At 36.5% G+C, this 20,924-nt stretch overlaps 2 protein-coding genes across 6 annotated transcripts in view; one reads left to right on the top strand and one right to left on the bottom strand.

The window, feature by feature from the left end:
* The window catches only part of LOC121739925 (LIM and SH3 domain protein Lasp), a 32,295-nt gene extending 26,138 nt beyond the window's left edge, over positions 1-6,157 (top strand). The window contains exons 4-7 of the mRNA XM_042132539.1: positions 475-610; positions 3,144-3,473; positions 3,685-3,866; positions 4,129-6,157. Of these exons, the coding sequence (XP_041988473.1) occupies positions 475-610; positions 3,144-3,473; positions 3,685-3,866; positions 4,129-4,320 (840 nt within the window). The 3' untranslated portion in view covers positions 4,321-6,157. The remainder of the gene's footprint in view (positions 1-474; positions 611-3,143; positions 3,474-3,684; positions 3,867-4,128) is intronic.
* Positions 6,158-8,183: 2,026 nt separating this feature from the next.
* Positions 8,184-20,924, bottom strand: part of LOC121739924 (transcription factor CP2-like protein 1) — a 48,552-nt gene continuing 35,811 nt past the window's right edge. For all 5 annotated transcript variants that reach the window (XM_042132534.1, XM_042132535.1, XM_042132537.1 and 2 more), the window contains 8 exons: positions 19,417-19,490; positions 12,551-12,612; positions 12,294-12,339; positions 11,748-11,838; positions 11,330-11,445; positions 10,908-10,982; positions 10,416-10,548; positions 8,184-9,934 (listed from right to left, as the gene is read on the bottom strand). In XM_042132534.1, the coding sequence (XP_041988468.1) occupies positions 9,791-9,934; positions 10,416-10,548; positions 10,908-10,982; positions 11,330-11,445; positions 11,748-11,838; positions 12,294-12,339; positions 12,551-12,612; positions 19,417-19,490 (741 nt within the window). In that variant the 3' untranslated portion in view covers positions 8,184-9,790. The remainder of the gene's footprint in view (positions 9,935-10,415; positions 10,549-10,907; positions 10,983-11,329; positions 11,446-11,747; positions 11,839-12,293; positions 12,340-12,550; positions 12,613-19,416; positions 19,491-20,924) is intronic.

Below are 20,924 nucleotides of genomic sequence, written 5' to 3'. Positions count from 1 at the left end.
TAGGGTCTATCGCGTCAATTGTCGTGTCATACAGCTGTCATATGTCACGAAATAGCTTCCACATGTCACGATATAGCTGTCATATTATGTCTGGACTCTGGCACGACATTTGACACGAAAGCTCCTACCGTCCCTCTGGTGGCAAATTATATTCGAAAACCCTCATATCAATCTCTAACTGTAATATATAATGGTTAGGGCTTCCCTCTCGCCATTTCTATTATTTATAATTTCGATGCTATATTTTGTCGTTCTGATTCTGATATCGATTGTGTTGTAAGTCATAACGAGCGGAAAACTCAATCGAATGAATAATATGAAGGTTGAGAGTTAAGCTCCTGATATATTTACCATGATAATATCAGGCTACAGATTTTATATGCTTTCCTCATGTTTGAAACTCAGTTGGCCTGACTCTGTGTTCTGGAAATCTTCTTAATAACTTGAAATACTCATTAAACGCTAACATTTCAGGTGGCCGACGACCCAGAAACACTCAGGATCAAAGCGAACACTAAGATAATCAGCAACGTCGCGTACCACGGCGATCTCGAGAAGAAGGCGCAGATGGAGAAGCAGAGACAGATCAACGAGAACGGCGAGATTGTCGGTCAGTATATACTCTACTCGGGTTGAGAATACACGGAATCCGTACTCTTAAGGTCCATTCACTTATAAGGCATCTTACAGACGAACAGCACTAGCCAACGGCAGATACGACTGCAGCCGTCGACGTGTTGACAGGGCTGCCGACTGCCGTCGACAAGTGCCGGTCGTCTGTAAGAAGCCTTACGTAACATTTAAAGGCGAGAAGGGGTTCATAAAAATCTGACAATACATGTTAAAGAAAAAGTGTCATAAGGAGGGGTTGTAAAATATAAATTTTGAGTAACGTAATAAGTGGATGGTCTCTTAATAATTAATATTATGTCGAATTGGCTACTATTCGTTAATAGCAAGTTAGCTAATTTCGACATTTGTACGCCTGATTTTCTTCCTAACGCGATGGAATATATTTTTTTTTTGGTTTCATAAATATAACACGTAGAAGTATATTGAAAGACATTGGAAGAAGATGCCAACTTAATTTCTACGTGTTGTATGATGGTGTGAGTTGCTTTGTGTGATTTTACTAAGCACTGTGTGCTATCTAGTTTGTTGAAATAATTAAGATCGTTAGTTCTCTTGGCTTATGACACTGGTGCGAGAACTTCTTACTGCCCAAGTGTTCTAGTAAGAAAGAGTTTCAAGGCAAGTGTCTAAAACCATGCCTATAATGTTTAGAATAAAATTTCTCTATAAACTGAAAATGCTACAGCAATACGAGGGCTGCTAGTTATGTATCCGGAACTGGCCACTTACAAGAACAATATTTAAAAAGTAATTACAACATTTGAAAATAGAACTCTTTGGTTGAAGAATACATTTTGTTTCATGTGACTGTCAATTATTTTTCCATTGTGGCGTCATTTTGAAAATTGCGTGTCTTCATTTGCCATGGATTTAACGCGTGAACATTTTCGTGCAATGATTTACTACGATTTTCGGCGTGGGCTAAATCAACAACAGTGCTTTATTCAACTCACCGCAACTTTTGGAGATGAAGCACCATCAAAAACCACTGTTTATCACTGGTACAGTGAGTTTAATCGTGGGCGGTCTATGCTCACGGATGAAAATAAAGAAGGTCGCCCAAAAACAGCTGTTGTCCCAAAAAAAATATAGATGCTGTGCGGGAACTAATAATGCGTGATCGTCATGTTACATATCGCGAGATAGAGGCGTCCTTAGGCATAAGTATGACGAGCATACATAAGATATTACACGAACATTTGGCTGTAAAAAAAATATGTTCGCGTTGGATTCCGCACAACTTGACAATCGATCAAAAACGGGCTCGTGTCGATTGGTGCAAAAAAATGATAAAAAAATACAACCGTGGTACGTCAAAAGCCGTTTATAATATCTACACAGGTGATGAATCTTGGATCTATGCATATGACCCCGAAACTAAACAACAGTCAACGGTGTGGGTGTTCCAAGATGAGCCGAAACCAACAAAAGTTACTCGTGCAAAAAGTACTTTGAAGCAAATGGTCGCCTGTTTTTTTGGAATTAATGGACATGTGGCTACAGTGCCATTAGAGAATCGTAAAACGGTTAATTCTGAATGGTATACGACCATTTGTTTACCAGAAGTCTTTGAAGAAATAAGAAAGGACAACCGACAACGCAGAATCATATTACATCACGACAATGCTAGCTGTCACACCTCAGCTGAAACAACTCAGTTTTTGGAGGGTCAAAAGATCGAATTGACTGGTCATCCGCCGTACAGCCCTGATTTGGCACCTAACGATTTCTTTTTATTTCCATACGCGAAGAACAAATTACGTGGTCAACGTTTTTCGAGCCGCGAAGAGGATGTTGATGCGTTCAAAATGCACGTTTTGGAGATACCTCAATCAGAATGGAAAAAGTGCTATGAAAATTGGTTCCAGCGTATGCAAAAGTGTGTCGATCATCGCGGCGAATATTTTGAAAAGCAATAAAACCATATTAAATGATATATGTTTGTTTCTTTTTTTAATTCCGGATACATAAATAGCAGCCCTCGTATAAAAGTAACATGCTTATCCGAAGTACAATTTATCTCAAAGTCTCAAAGATTTTAAGTATATTTTGTATTTTATAAAGTTAGTAAATTGGGCATCTGATTAGACTACCACGTCCATGAGTATGTTTAAAAATATTTCACCTTGTTTGCCTACTGAAAGCTATACAACTAGCTGAAACTAACCAGATAGCACACGGAGCTGTTTACATGTTGACTGATTCATGTGGACCATTTGTGTTAACTGTTCACGATACATTCATTCGCACATACACTGCGAAGGTCGAGGGATAATACTAAAATAGTAGGAATCTGACTGATTACTTCGAATTATGTGTTCCAAACATTAAATAATATTTTTTAATAAATGGCCATAAAAACATCGACACTTTTTTGTGATTTTCTAAAAGCTTATGGCCATTTTTGGGACCATTGTGCAGCTAAAAACACCTTATAGTTTTATCATTTAGAAGCTACTCAGTCAGACTCCTAGCCGCTCATCCATTTTTCCATTTGTCTGTCATGCTAGACGTAGCCACCAACGACAACTATCAGCACCAAATCGAGACGTACGCCACGGAGATGCTGCCGCCGCCGAACCTGCCGCCCAAGAACCACTACCAGATCCCGGCCGCTCAGACACAGAGACAGTACACCGAGTCGCGTCAGGAGGACTACTATCCGTATCCGAAGTACGAGGACTATCCGAACGCGAATCCGCATCCACAGGCCACCCAAGGTTATGGTCAGAAGATCGGCAGGATTCAGGATTACGATCCGCTAAGCGACGGCCCCCGCGCGCCGCCCAACACGCAGCGCGCGTCCGCCACGCTCATATACTCCAGCGACGGCAAGCGAGGTCAGTCGCACACCGCCATCTTGTTCATATCCGCCATTTTGTGTTTGTTGTGGTTTGGGTGGTTCGCCAGACGGCAGACAAACTATTTGTTATTCTGTTTTAATTTATGCTGTCATCTTTTTCAGTCCATAAATATTGTTACTTAGTCATCAAAAATGTTTTCTACCATAATTTTTCTTATCGTCTAAATAATTTATGTACGGTGTTACAGGCGCACACCAGGTGCAGCAACAACAGAGCAGCAGGCATATCGGACGAGTGACCGACATGGACCCGCTGGCTAACGAGCAGCCGCGAGCGGTCAACCACGCCCCCAACCACGCCCAAAGTCACGCCCCCAACCATGCGGCTAACCACGCGCCTAATCACCATGCGCCTAGTCATCATATGCAGGTAATAAGGTGTATGTAACAGAACCTCACAAAAGAATAAAAACGCCGCTCTCCAGTCCACGACTATAGTCGACGCCGCGCGCCGTCGTTCTGGCTGTTATAAAGATTAAAATTTATTTATCTATCTAATCTCTACTGAATTGGTTATCTCTCATAATAATGCCGTAAATACTAAATTCTTGGTAGGCACACTATATTATATTATGTTATAACGTCGATATTCGAAAAGGACATACATTAATGTTCTTTCTCTATACTTTCAGAGAGTGTACATAGCGATGTACGACTACGAGGCTAACGACAGCGACGAGGTGTCGTTCCGGGAGGGCGACTACATCTCCAACGTCACGTCCATCGACTCCGGCTGGATGACGGGGCAGGTTCTGCGCACCGGCCGCACCGGCATGCTGCCCGCCAACTACGTCGAGCCCGTCGACCCCGCGCATCTCAATTAGACCGCACGACACGATATACCACACGATACGATATGTCGCATACGAGAAAATTATACCAATAGAAGTCTTAAGTTTAAGTCTTAAGATGCCAGACTTCACCGACGCCTGTTAAAGGTATTTCTCACTCTTTGTATAAAAGAGAAGGCATGTGTAGGCGATGGCGAAATTGGGACTAAATCTTATAACATTAACTGAATAATTAACACGGTAGCATGTCCTATACAAGCAACGCTGCAAACATCAGGTTTTTGTTATAAGAATTAGATTTCAATGGCATCTATTTTACATTCAGTGCACAATAATCTGCGTTATTTAAAACGACATACCATAGACAAATAATTCACTTTCACAAAGTTTGTGCACTGACTTAATCATCCAACCACTCACTTATCACTGATATAAAATAAATCGATTAAATAAGCCATTATCCAGGCATTTCATCTTCGAAAATATCGTTGGGGTACCATGGTATGGTATAAAGAAGACGGGCAAGTTGCCAACTGCCTTGTTATAATAATTAAAATAAGGACAATAAAAAATATTGAACATATCACATTGAACATTCGTCGATTCGCTTATCGAATTTTTAATGTTAGGTGATTCCTAAATTTTTTACACAAATTATGGCCTATAACACTGCTTTAAAAAACTCTTTGGAGTTGTAATTTACACTGACTGCTCGTTAGGCGACTAATTATTATTATTAAAATATACTAGTGTCGATAAATGCCTTACCTAGATGTAGATGAAGGCTTTATGCACAATCGAAAGACTCACATGTCTAAAACATAACTGTAGTTCAAAGTATGAGGCTAGTCACAATTTTTAAGTTTTGTAACTTGCGTCGTGGTTTGAACTATATTATAATTTATAATCAATATAATATTTAGTTTTTAGAAGGCCAATAAATTGTTTTTTTTTAATAGTACGTCCCAGTATGACCATACAGTGATATGAACAGAAGTATCTCATATGTGTAATTCCATTAACGTCAGTTACCTTTATATTGCGTGCAACTTTATAAGATAAATTTTTCAATCAAAGTTCTTGCCACTTCACGCCACCACTCCGATGGCACGCCTCTGCATGTTTAACATTACCAGTAACTATCCAGCTAAACTATTTATCTTATTCAATATTTTGCATTTTACATCATTCCGATTTTTTTAAATTTTATCTTAATTTTAATTGTATATATTAAACATGCATTTTTAGAATATTTCGATTGTTCTTATGATTCAGTACTTTGGGTATGCTTTTAAATTTTGAGATTAATTTCACAATAAAATATTTATATAAAATGTACCTGACCTATTTTTTACGGTCTAGGTTATTTGTAAATATATACATTTAGGTATAGGTTATGGTGGACACCATATTTTTATATATATTTTTATAACGTCATTTTTATATATTATTCAGCATAATATATTCGTTAAGGACATTTCTAGGAGGTTGGCAGAAAGGTTAACCAACGCGTTATATCTCCCCTACTCACTTAGCGAATGAAAATATTTTGTCTATCAAAACTAAAGATTGTAAAATTTTAACCGAGTTAGATTTATCACGATATCAATAAAGGGCTTGCCAATCTCCCCAAATATCACATTCCGATATTGTTACACCGATACACGATGTAACATTCTCCATTACGTCATATCAATTATTATTCACTTCAACTTGCTTGATGTAAGCGCACTTGTAGGTTAGATTTTATTTATTTTACCCTCGAAGTGTTATCAAACTATAGAGGGCACTCTGTTAAGGGCAAGTATAATATATCCTTTAGCCTCAATTTCACCAACGACTATTAAAGTTAACGCTCGCATTAGTATCACGTTACCTCTTTCGTTTTTCTTATGAATGAAAGAGAAGACTTGACATTTTAACAAGCTGTTAGCACTAACAGACGTTGGTGAAATTGGGGCTTAAGGTCATAGTTTTATAAGATTTTGTTATATTCATCACAAATGTATCTTATTTTATTTCAATGTTACTATTCTAACGAAAATCATGTTTCCTATGTTTTTGCATTATGACTGTTTTAAACAAAGTATGTATTTTATCACACGATAAATTTTATAATCTTTTTGCTACTTAATTTTTTTTGATTTATCTTATTTTCCAACTTTATACAGTAATTTGTTCGTACATATTTGTACGAACAAATTACTGTATAAGTTTGGAAAATAAGATAAATCAAATCCAATGTATTAAATGAGTAATACTGTTTATTGTAATAACCAATTCTGTGCTAGATTTAACAACAATTTCAACTGCTTATTTAAAATATGTCTAAGACTCACATCTCCATTTTGCCAACAAATGTATAGTAACAGTATTATATCCGCCCCATGTATACAGTGCCTTTATAATGGTTAATAAATTTTAGTTGTATTATAACTGCGTTTATTTATTACGAATACGACCCAAGTAGTAGTCAGTAGATCGATGTTTAGTTCTTCAATTAGTATTATGAAAATGTCTTACTAGACATTTTGTAATAAATTTCCAATAAATACTTTATTCTCCAGACTTTAATAATAATAATCGGTCTATACATTTTTACAAGTTCAACCGCTTCGTAAGGGCCTGTATTCACTTTGATTAGTGATAAATGCAGGTGATTAGTAATCAGGAGAAAGCAAGTGTGGACAGCAAGCGATTAGTGCAAGTCATTTAGGGCCAACGCTAAAACATGGGCGGATGCGATGGGTGCGACGCACGCGTCGGAAGATCACCGCGGGCCACGAATCCGTGAGCGGGCACGCGTGGCGTGCGCCCATCTCATTTATCGCTGCTAGTATATTTTTTATCTCGAGCGTACAATTGTGTCGAGTAAATTATTATTAAAATAAAAAATTACCATGGATTACATTTTACTAATACTATATCATATTAAAAAATAAGAATTAAATTTGAAAGTGATTCCCTTATGTGGAAAAAAACACCCAAACGACGATTACAACTTTAACGACTTTTTGAATCGTTATATTATTTCAAAAACGGTGGCTCTAGGGAAAAAATATTGAACCCGTTTTGTAGATAATTTTATGACCTACAATTTTGTTTCAGGCATTTTTATGAAAAACCAAGTAGTTTTGCTAAAAATCGCGAAAAACTAATTTTTTGGATGTTGGGTATAAAAAATCTGTGCAGAGGAACTATGGAAGACTTTTAAAATATGTATATCATTTGTAATCATATTCTAAACAATATTACCGATGTTCAGCTTAGTGCGAATTTATGCAACCTCAAATGTCTAACTTGACTGGGCTATGGGTTCAATAAAATTAAAGTGTGATATTGACAATACAATTGCTCGTCTAGGCGGCCGGCTAAAGTAGCGCTTGCAGCGACTCTTCCGACGCTCGGGAAATACGACCGTTGCCGAAAAATTACGACTATGTTTGCATTATCAATTTATCACTTTCGGAGCACTGTGTCCTAGAAATAAAACTCACGGAAATATGTAACACATTTATTAACTACAATACTATATAATATAGCATTTTATGCATCATGTTAAACTATTCTAATACTCCGATTAGCAACTAGCGTTTGAAATAGGCACTGCATAAGGCACCTTATAATAAGGCGCTTTGCAGACGACGGGGTGGGGCGGGCCGGTCCATTTCGCTGCGTACGCCCGTCGATATCTGCAGCTGCCCGCGCCGCGTACACAAAGCACACGCCGTCTACGTTACTGCATGTAAACTGGTTTGTGTGATCCACGGCGGGCAGCCCGGACATGCGCCGCCAGTGCCCGCCGGGCACCTGCGGCGCCCACCGTGTGCGTTGGTAATATAGGATTCCCTTTGTGCTATCGTTCGCGGCGAAACTGACCGCCCCGCCCCGCCTCTTCGTCTGCAAAGCGCCTCTTAAAATAGATAACACGTTTTATTTACTTATTCTATTTTATAAAGCTAAGGCATCTCCATTTTTGGGCTTAGTAGCCGCATAAAAATAAAATATAAGGCAAGCGTGTTTCATGATCAAAATGACTTGACCAACAGCAAAACCCATCATGGCGAATTACTGAAAAAGTTGCTATCAATATTTTATCTTTTACACGTTATATAATATTATATTATGACAACACTTACAAGTTATATGACATAATCTAGAGGTAACCAGCTGTAACAATTACATAGCCACTTTGGTGTCAGGAGCAGTTTTTCTCACTTCACATCTTAAAACAGTTCATGAAGTCAAAACACCCGGGATCACTTGAAGTCACCTATTTGGTGCTAGTTGAGTTCACCATTACGATTATGATACCTCTGACATACATAAGCTTTCTTAGTCGCTAAACACATAACAATATATCTTTTACTAATAAAAGTTATAGACCTTTTTATAAATACAATTATATTTCATAAAATATTATACTCTTCAAGATTCTGATCGTAATTGACAACCTATATGCATCCAACCGTTTGACGATCATTTGATAATATGTGCTGAGTGCGCGATGTAACAACTCGCAAAGAAGAGATTGCTTACAATTTGCATGACATCGAAACAGGCAACTTACTTTCAAAACTAGTGTCTTTTAATGCAATACAAATTGTAAACTTCTATACATGTAGAGACAAAAACTAGCACTCATTACACGAAAATCTCCAAACGTAAATGATCTTGCATTTTCATAGTCAATAAAATTACAATCCCTTCAATATTTTGGTCCCTGCTCTAAGACTAATTCATAATGTTCTTATTATTTACCATTGATATCCTCAGAATTTGAGAAACCTACGCACTATAATTTCTGCGTTCTACGATACTACGTCAAAATTTGTATTGGACAAATAAAATCTTATATAATAATCATAATCTAAGTAAAACAACATAACAGACCTATTTATAATAGGCATTATATTTGGATTAAGCAATTTCATGCAATAATATTAATTATTAATGATAATATGACGAATGAGGTGACGGTGTTAGTGAAAAAAATATTGTAAAACACAACTCTACACTAATAGCAACTTGATGTTATTGTTGCTCCAAATTCTTTCAAAGACTATATTACTGCTCCATCAACAAAGTCTAACTCAAACCAACTATGTGGTGAGGGTGTAAAAACCTGATTAATATTAAAAATTGTAGCGAGAGATTTAGGTTTCTCTTCGTTGCAAAGTAAAGGCGTGATTCATTAACATATTAATTCTGACGCTCCTCACATCAGCTACTAGATGTCGACCATGAATCTCTTACTCTCGTATAAATTTAGCTGACTTTCCATTTAACAACTTTGTTTTATGACATAACACAATTAGAGAGAAACTTCCAAACTTATGCCAATTCAACACATTAAATCAAAGCTAAACTTTGAGATTTTTAAACGTCTAGATTTGCAGCTCAAACCTAGACGAGGTATTGTCATCTCAGTGTTTCACCCGGTGGTGATACGGGTTTGTGGGTTCCATCCGAGGGTCTGTGGGTCCCGCCTGTGTAACGGGGGTCAGTTGGTCTGGCTGAGCAGCAGCGAGCCATCGTCGAGTTTCTCCAGGCGGTAGGTGGAGTGGTCGGGCAGGTGGCGCACCAGCTCGTCAGTCAGACGCACCTTGGCTCCGTTCGGCCCCGACACGAGGACCGTGTCGGAATCCTAAAAAATAAAAAAGGATTCTAAAATATGCATTAAAGTAATACTATATAAGCTTTGAATAGTTATACAGTGTTTTGTTCCTGTCACACAAGTGACATTTTTAATTGGATTGAAGAAGGCAAAACACTGTATAACTATTCAAAGCTTATACGGCGTTTATTAGTAAGGGGGAAGAACTTCATAACTTCAGTATTTCTATCTTGTAGTACTTATAATAGTAATCTATGCAAAAACCAAACAGAAGCTAATTTATTTTCTGTCAAAATCCTCATGGAAATTAATATCTGTTATAGGCCTACTACGAAACCGTTTTGAGACTCAAACATCGAATGAGAATCGTGTTCTACTCTAACAACGTCATTTCTCGTTTGTTAGAGTAGGATGCGGCATTCCCGTACTTTATGATATATTACTTACTTTATAGTATATATTGTTTGAGTCTCAAAACGGTTCTGTGTATGTACTATGTAGTGTATGGTACCTTGGCGCCGAGCAGTGTCCGCAGCTTAGCGAGCAGCTCGTGCGCGCGGCAGGCGTGCAGGTAGAGCGCGCTGTACACGCCCCCGCCGCCGCCGCCGCCGCACACGTACAGCGTCAGACGCGGCTCGATACGCCTGACAATAGTTACTAGTTAGTCTTATGCCGCAGCCGCACATGCCTCTAACGTCACGAGGCTTCGTGCTATGAGAAAATACCATTGGACGATACACGCAGATCGTCTAATGGTATCGCCTCAAGCGTACGAAGCACTACGGAGGTGCGGCCGCAGCAATAAGCAATAAATAATATTTTTGTTTACATATAATTTTTTTTAGATTTTAGATTGTAGGTTTTATTGACTCTTGATTATTGAAAGCATTACGCAGCTGTCAGCATATTATAGTATATTATTTTAGTAGACTTTTCTATGCTTTTGACTGAGAATGTTATGTTCTGAAGAAAGCGGAAAAGAAAACTTTAAGGAATGACTTACTTGGCATGCAGAGCATTGAATAGACGAATGCCGTCGGCTAGCCCGCAGATCTGTATTATATCATCACGCGACAACCTGCACAAAAGTGGCTCATTAACATATTAAAGTAAGTCTTTTTTAATTCTCTATAATTAATGTTACTGAATTTGAATTCCATGTGTCTATAGCCCAGTCAACATAGAAATAAATTCAGCCTATCCCCATTTCTCTCATTTACTTGCATAATTATGGAAATTCGGCTATGTCTGCTTGCTATGCTATTCGGCTATGCTTTACATAGAAAGTGTAAACAAAAGGGACAAACAGCGATCGGACTGTTTTCATGAGCCAGAACATCGCCTGCCTCTTAAATAAGAAGACTAGCTCCTGCAATACCGTCTTAAACTCTATTCCTTTTTAATTTGTATAAAGCCACTTCTCACCTGAGCAAATCAGCTCCGGAGAAGTTGTTGAATGTGGGCACATGCTGCGTGAAGCGGTGGCGAGTCAGCCACGCCGCAGTCTCCGCCGCGGACGCCTCCTTAGACAAACCGTAGCTCTGCAACAAAACACGTTTCTAACGTAACAACTAGCCAAAATGAATGATGTATCTAAAGTCTACGGATATTGGACTAAAGTACCAAAGTGTACCTGTCTATCAGTATGTCTGTCTGCCACCACTGCACATATTTACATACAGAATTTGATTATAATTTCTACGAATATACTTCTACGAGTTTAAGGAAAGGGCATGGGATAGTTTTATATACCGGAAAAAATGTGCCGTTCCCGAGCGATAAACATTTTTTTTGCCTTAAGGACACAATCTAGTATCAATATAAATGAGCAAAATGTGCAAACCTTATCTGGATCCTCAGCGGACTGCGGCAGGTCCGGCAGGATGGCGCCGGGAGAGTGACACGTCGGCGAGCTCACTTTCACATCGCCCCCACTGGTGAAACATTGTCAAATTAGAACAAAAATCAGTAAACTTCATGAAATATTTTAAATTGTAGTAGTGGTTTGGATCAAAAAGCGAATGGCTAGACTATAGACTATAGCAGTGTTTTTTAATCTTTTTGATTTCGCGACCTCTTTACAGATTGAAATATACTGGCGACCCCCTCATGTCAAAGAAATAATTTTATTAAAAGGTATTAAAGGTAAAAGGTATTAAAGGTAATGATTTTTCCTAATTTGCTATATTTATCTATTATAATTAACACCTCAACTTTTTCTTTCTGTCGGCGACCCCCCGAGTAAGGCTTCGCGACCCACAGATTGAAAAACACTGGACTGTAGGATGTGGTTAGATTAGTAGTAGTAATAGTTTTTCTGAATTGTTTAGAAAATTTAAAGTAAATAAAGCTATGATCAAAAAATTATATATATATCAATTTTACTTACTCTTGGCAGTATAGAGGTTTCATTTGATTGTTTGAAGACAAAATCGCTGAAACAAAAAACAAACACTTTTTTATTTTAAATCCTTAAATTTTTAACTCAATTAGACTTAAGAAAATAGACTTCAAATGTTCCAAAAGTATTTAGATTTAAATTACCTAGTAAAATGTTTATTAATCATTCCAAGGCTAAATCTGGATCTAGGCAGACTTGAACCTAATTACTAATTAGTAATGCCAACAATTTAACAATTAACTCACCAGGCTGGGACAGAACTGGATTGTTAACCAGTATGGGACTTGCAACAGCTTTTGGTGCCACACTGCAACAAAAACAATTGAATTAGCAATTTAAACAATTCCTTTTACTTTATTTGTCAATGAAAACCATAAAAGTTTATATATGTATGTCGTATGTGCTTGCACTTTAAAGAGTATACCTATATTTAAAATATGTGTTGCTTTTATGTCTTTTCCCATTTTTTATAGTTAGTAATTTTAAATAAGTATAAATACAAGTTACATAATTTTTTAAATTTATATATAATTAGTTAATTACACATAAATTAAAACTACATAATATGTTGTGTTACCTCAACTATAAGCTTTTATGTTTGTAACATATCCTATCAGTAAGAAGTCTAATGACCTACCAGTGAGGAAGATCAAATAACAATCAGGGGTTAAAGACAGGATGTCCGTGACCACTAAGTGGAGTAAGTGGAAAAAATGCTTCTAGAACCTCCTCAGTTTCTATCTAATATCATTGCAAGTTGCCTTGTTAGTTAATACAAAAAAGGATTAAAATTTCAAATAAACCACAAGACGAGATTGTACACTTGCTTGAAGAAATATCATTTCCATTGTTTAAATGACCAAAAATGAAATAATTATCGAGAAATAGCTTTTCTATATACATATTTTTCTTTATCTCTAAAAAACTTATTATAAGACTTTTGTAAAAAGTTGTGTTCCAGTTATACCCATTACCCATGTAAATGTCCTTTTAAATTTTTATTGGCCTTCCAATACAATTGTCTTTCCGATGACTTGTAGTCTTCAGTGACTCAATGTATTCATTATTCAAGTATGCCATACATTTCAATGTTTTTATTTCTTAGCTATTATAATTATATATACCATGTGTGAAATATTTATTGAGAATATTATTATAGTGACCTTGCACACCCAATATTATACTTAAAACAGGTTTACTCGCCTATATTATATAAGTAGTATGAAAACTAGCAGTATAGCTTTGCTCGGTATTCGATAAAACACGAATAAAATGACATTTTCTAGAAATGATTCCTAGCTAGATCGATTTATCGCCCCCGAAACCCCCTATATACAAAATTTCATGAAAATTGTTGGAGCCGATTCCGAGATTCCAATTATATATACTTATACAAGAATTGCTCGTTTAAAGATACTAGAGATCGCCCAATGGTCGAAATTCGACCTTGCAACGACATTAGGACTACTACCTATATTTTGTAAAAAATATTGACTTCATAGTTTTTTTCAATTCTTGTCTCTGGGACTCAGCTGATCTCAAAGCATTGTCTAATACTATCTAAAATTAAATAAAAAAACAAATGGATTACATTTTCAATTTGTCAACTTGTTGTCAACAGACTTAAACCATAAATAAAAGAGTATAATTCGTATGTATAGGCTTGTCACTCAAAAATCTGTCATTTTTCCTAGTAGTAGTGTCACAGTATGTGTAAAGTTTTATTTATTAAAAATATATATGATAAAAGTATAATTTTAAAATAATATTAGCTCGATGCACTCCTTCACCATATAAACTATAACTGTGAGAAATTTCATGCACCTACGTTTCCCCATTTTTCGTAAAAAGGGTTACAAAGTTTTTCTCTCACATATTAATATATAGATTTAGCTTTCTGACATAACTTAGATGTTATGTCAGAAAGTTAAAGACAGACCTTTCAGATGATACAGATACACCCTTTATGACTATGATTGAAAGCAAATTTAAAAGTAGGTCATTCACAATTTCAGATCTAAGCATAATAATTTCATTGCTATAGTATGATTCTTAACATTGAGCATCGCAAGTTATATATTTATATAGGCAATAAGAACATCGCAAGGTTAGTCGGTGTCCTTAAGTACATTGTTTACAACAGTGTTGCAGAACACTTCATTGTACCTGTATTAGTCGCACTTAAAACAATTACTACTATGTACTTCACAGGTATTACATATTTTATCAATAGAGGTACATAGTTGCAAAAAACAATTATCTGTAGAATATAATATATAAATTCCGTCTATTATTAATTGTTCCTAACATCATTTTCTTTATTGTTGAGTAAACTTATGGCTGTTTCTTATTTCCTCAACATGCGAAAATCTGCATTATTCAATGCCTGGGGCATTCACGAAAGGCATATTGTGGCATGTTTTAATTATTGTTTAAATATTTCTAACACATTGCAGAATAGAGCTATAAAAGTGAGTGCCAAGTGTCAACAATTAGGTCACAATATTATTTTTAGCGGATAACAAAAATGATAATTACGGTAATCGCGAGCGGAAAGGTCTAACGTGGACGTTCACAGCCCTCAGCTTCCTGGCCAGCTCCCGGTAGATGGCCGGGGCGGCCTCGATCTCCACCTCGGTCTTCAGTAAACTGAACTTCATGCGCCACCCGTGGGTCTCCACGCCGTGCACGAGACGCGCTCTCAGGACCACCCCACGACCCAAATGCCGTGCACTCAGTCTCTGCTCGAGAACGAGCATATTCCTCGTCAGCTATAGTCCTGTCTGGTCAAGTTGAAGAAGATGAAAGCACCAGACTTGATAGGATACGCTCCGCCTCTGGAAACCACCATAGCTAAACCGCGAGCCCCCGCAACTATCATTGGTCTCGGCTGAACCTAACAGAACGCGCACTAATGATTGACTATCCCTAGAGAGTTTTCACTTTTCACTTGTCCAACATTATCATCGATGTCCTCGCTGGAAATGAGTTTATCACTGCGATATTTCGTGAACGCGAGATTATTTATAAACGTTGGATACGCGAGCGACGAGATAATACCGGTTAGCGGAAAGAAAATTAGGATTCGTAAGCTGTAAATGCGCCCGATTGCACGAAAATAAAAACACAAACAAAGCAACGCAACATCGAGAAGCACCGACCGAATGATACTGGACGAAATGGCGTCTCATTGGCCGAGAGTCGAGACTCGAGAGTTAAAAGTTGAAACGCGCTCGACGATTGGATCAAAACCGGATCGAATCGGTTTGCCGCGGCCGCGGCCGGCTCACGTTGGTGCGTACAACGTCACGGCACTAGTGATGGGCAAGATATTAAATCGGTTTATATCGATTCAGTTCACACTGCACATTATAATAAATTATTATGACATGCAATGTGAAAAACTTTATCGCGAATTATAACACAGTAGATACGAACTGAGTATTATAGGCGTATAGGCTATAGTCATAAGAAGATATTTTTTGATGAAAACGCTAGATGCCTGAGTCGTATCGGCAGCGAACCGGATACAATAATAGGTGCACAGTTTCGGTCAATTGAGTATTTGAAATATATCTATCAATTTGTCGACAACTGCTGTAAACTGGCTTTAAATTGGATTGTTTACAGGCGTATTGGTACTTTTGGAAATATGTGCCTGGCACTTTAAATAAATTCGGGCTTTCGTGAATTCCTGTAAATTATAATACTTGAAATCCTTTTCTTAGTACAATAATAATTATTACTTACTCACTAAAAAACAGATGATCCTATTTTTTTTCCACCTATTTTCTCAACACTTACCTTTTTCCGTCTTTTTACTTTATAGTAAAAAGACGGAAAAAGGTAAATTGCATTTATTAGAAGCGAAATAATATGTAGACAGAAAATTTATTTACAAGCAATTTATCAAATCCATTCGGCAGTTTCATGAATTAATACGCAAACACAAATGATGCGATAATTTTAGATACTAATTTGTAATATATTTTAGTAACTTTTATTAATAAAGTTATATCTGGAATACATTATTGCTAATTGTAAAAATAAAATTTTCAGAATAAAGAATTTTACATACTTAAATGAGCATATAACATACCTACTAATTATAGGGCAAGTAATTTCGATTTTATATGATATTTTTAAGAAAGAAATATCGAATCAACAATTGTTTTTTTCTTAATATTTAAAGTAGGAGACATACAGAGCCAGCAGCGGCGGCATAGGTCGCAATGTCAGTAGGAGATATACAGGGTTCAACAGAACAAAGTGAGGATATTATGAGTCCTCTTTATAATTGTATGGGCAAGTGCCCCAGCGTCATGAATTTGCCCATACAAAATAAAAGAAAAAGATACTCTTTCAGCGATGCTACTTTTACAGTGAACTCTATAAAGGACACTCATACACACCCTTAAGTATTATCATTTTGATTTTGTTACATCCTGTATACTATTTCCATCAATTATGTGTAAAACCGAAACGTCAATCATCATGAAGAAAATATCTCCAAAGACGGTCCCGGTACACATGAGCCAATTGTCATAATTTATCACATTAGACATCGTTTGTGATGTCATGTTGTCGTCGTTTTATTATCTTGACCTTTCACCTGTTTTGAACAGCAATGGGACATTAACGGCAAGTAAAAATAAATGCAATTTAATTTCATCCATAACAACTTCCAATTTGCATCATTACCACATCCGCTATCATTAATTTTTCAAACGATGGTGGTAACTAAGTATTCATTTGGCTCCTAAAGTCTAAGAGGCAATAGTAATTGCTCAATGCTCGATTATAACATTACATCGATCATAGAGGTACTGTATAGTAATTATTTAATAAGTACTAGCTGTCCCGGTGAACTTCGTGTCACTTTAAAACCTTCCCTGGACTTCTGCGAATATTTTAAGACTAAAATTAGCCCAATCCGTTCAGCCGTTTTCGAGTTTTAGCGTTACTAACACAATTGAAAATCCATTTTCAAAACGGAACCCCTATAGATTCGTCATGTCTGTCTGTCTGTCTGTCTGTCCGTCCGTATGTCACAGCCACTTTTCTCCGAACCTATAAGAGCTATACTAATGAAACTTGGTAAGTAGATGTAGTCTGTGAACCGCATTAAGATTTTGATACAACAATGGAAAAAATATTAAAAATTTTAGGGGTCCCCATAGGTACAACTGAAACAAAAATTTTTTTTTTCATCTAACCTATGCTTGTGGGGTATCTATGGATAGGTCTTCAAAAATCATGTTGAGGTTTCTAATATCATTTTTTTCTAACCTGAATAGTTTGCGAGAGAGACTCTTCCAAAGTGATAAAATGTGTCCCGTCCCCCCCTCTAACTTCTAAAGTAGAGGCATGATAAATCTAAAAAAATATATTATGATATGTACATTACTATAAAAACTACCAACGAAATTTGGTTTGATCGAAATCTAACAAGTAGTTTTTTTATACGTCATAAATGGTAAACCTTAATTTATAACTTTCATTAAATCAACTGAAATATAAAAATAAATCAAAAACCTTTTAATTTCATAAAAATAAAACTTATTGTTGCTAAGGAACCCTCCATGGGCGAGTCCAACTCGCACTTGGCCGCTTTTTTATATAATACTAGCTGTGCCGGTAAACTTCGTGTCACTTTAAAACCTTTCCTGGACTTCTACAAATATTTTAAGACTAAAATCAGCCCAATCCGTTCAACCGCTTTCGAGTTTTAGCGCGACTAATACATTTGGAAATCTATTTTTATAATTATATAAGAAATAAGAATATAGATTTTGTAGGTTGAAACGCCTTTTGATACGGTAAAAATTGTAATAAATCTATAAAATTACCTAACATGGATCATTATCCAGAACACATTTATAAAAAGCTAGAACACCATTGTGTTCTAGCGTTTTATAAATGTTTTAACAAAACGCTAGAACACACTACTAAATAAACTACATGGAATGAAAATACTCAGTAGTGTTTAAATTTTCCCAATTTGCGTTCATAAATTCAATTGGTCGTGCTACTGCGTTTGAGCTGAGTGTGCGTGTCACACCACTAAATTGTCAATTGACCAACAAGGGCCGCAATTGAGCAATAATATGTTAATATAGGGCCGGAGAGAGAACTCAGTTTAACAAGCTGTTCTATTTTTAAACTTAACTAGTGATGTGCCATTTCGAATCACTGGTATCGATTTTGTAAGATGAATCTTACAAAACTGGACCATTTTTAATGAAATAATAATGATTAAAGGATCTAACGGCATTATAATAATTAAAACAAGATGTTTTGTAGATTTAAGATGATATAATGGTTTTTTATATTTCTATCAAACTTGATTGAAAAAAATTGTATCGATATCTATAGCGACATCTATAGGCAGTTCATATTGCCCTAAATTATTGAATCATGTTGAAAGCGATATCTTGTGTAAGTAAGTATGCCATTTTCCCCTTTTAAAATAAAGTTCTTAAAAATGAACCTCTGAATAATTTATCTGTCAAGTGAATATACAGGGTATAACAAAAATGAGTGATAATACTTTAGGGTGTGTACGTGTTCCTTGTAAAGAGTTCAATGTGAAAGTAGCAGCGCTGACAGACCAAATTTTTTTTTCACTTTTGTATGGGGAAACTCGTGACGCTCGGGCCCTTGCCCATACAAAAGTGAAAAAAAAAAATTCGTCTTTCAGCGCTGCTACTTTCACAGTGAACTCTCTACAAGGAACACGTATACACCCTAAAGTATTAATAAATCAATGATCAGACTTCTTTACAATTATTAAGCCCCAATTTCACCAACAACTGTTAAAGTTAATGATCGAATTAGTATCACGTCACCTCTTTCGTTTTTCATATGAATGAAAGAGAAGACTTGACATTTTAACAAGCTGTTAACACTACAGATGTTAGTGAAATTAGGCCCAAAAGTTAGATCACTGATCACTAATGAGTAATGATGGCACGTTATCGAATGCTATTGTTTTTGATATTGTAAAAATGCGCAGACCGTCCTTCCAATTCCGCTGAGCGATCTTTAAGTTATGCTCTGCCTAAGCCCGCTGAACAGAGTGTGAAACATGTAACGATAGTAGGGTACTCACCACATGTCCGGCGAGTATGGTGGTGAAGACGTGGTGACCAGGGACGGTGGAGGCTGCAGGGCTTCGTTGGACAGCTGACATAAAGAATAAATGAAAATAATATTGCTACACCAATGCATAAAATGTACAAAGTTTTGTTCTTGTTACGTTTGAAAAGGTGGTTTATAATAGACAAGGACAAAAATAGTACATTACGCACCTAGGGCAGGAAAATAAGAAATGTCAAAAAAAAACACAGGCTTTCTTATTTACTGCCCATTGTGCGTATACTATTTTTCTCCTCGACGGAGACGTAAAACGGCAACATCGGTAAGCGCAGCGGGACGAAAGTTGACGTTTCCCGGAGGTGAGAAAAATTATTTAGCATAAACTTTCTGTAACTATTTTTATTACTAAGGGAGTTGATGTTGATACCGTATAGTCAAGAAAATCATGTGTTTTACAGTTTATAATGAAATTAATGAAGAGTACGCGTTTTCATCACAGCTCAATGTGTAAAATAGGACATATTATTGCAATGTTTTTACGCTAGCTAGGCACCGCCAGCATAGACAAACTAGTAAGCAAAAAGTTTTGTTCGACGTTTGACAACGTTTCTGTTAATAGTAGGGGAGGTCGCGCTCATTTTAAAAAGTCATTTCATACCGAGCGAAAATCGTAACAATAATACTATTCTATTAATACATAAGAGTTTTGATCGTCAGCTACTTCAGTATGGATGGAATAAAAATTGAGAGTATCTCAAAGTTGTTGTTGGGAATCGTATTGAATTGACATTAAAAAGATCCCAATTCGCACCCAATAAAGGTTCATATCTAGATTATACACGTTTTGGTTCGGTAGGTGCTATTTTAGTTTTAGTATATAACAACAGATGGCGCTTTTAATGTAAAATGTATATAATTCTTCTTCACAAATACATATTGACTATCGAATGAATTACTTAAAATTGCTATGTGAGACAATTTTATGGTTAATTCAAACGAAAATGGCCGTCAGGTGAATATTTGCAAGTGGAAATGTCGTCTACGCGACGCCCTAGGATACATTGAGCGCGAAGTAGGGCTATATTGGTTATAGATTATATCGCTGGCTGACGGGCTTTCCACCCGCATATTAACGACTGACGGTGGTCTTTATTATTAAAAAGGTATCAACATTCACCTGTACAAATTTTGTACGGTATGAAATTACTTTATATTTTAATTTTTTAACATAGTTCAGTAACGCGACTGGCGTTGAATCCCCCGTCTGCGATACGGCTGACGGTGCATTTTTGGTTAAGCATGACCTCAATAATCATCCATAAAATTTTCATTCGGTATAAAATCACTTTTCGCAATTATTTTTTTACAACTTTGAAATACTCTCAGTTAACATCCCACTACGGGTGCGGCGACTGACGCTGATTATATTGATTGATAAATATTAAGCTACCGCTGGACAAACGACAAGCGGTATGAAATGACTTAGCAATAAATAGCAGTACCTCCCCTACTATAAGGACG

The sequence above is a fragment of the Aricia agestis genome, chromosome 2 (assembly GCF_905147365.1).
Source record: "Aricia agestis chromosome 2, ilAriAges1.1, whole genome shotgun sequence".
Taxonomy (NCBI): Eukaryota; Metazoa; Arthropoda; class Insecta; order Lepidoptera; family Lycaenidae; genus Aricia; species Aricia agestis.
This window is presented reverse-complemented; position numbering and strand designations above follow the sequence as displayed.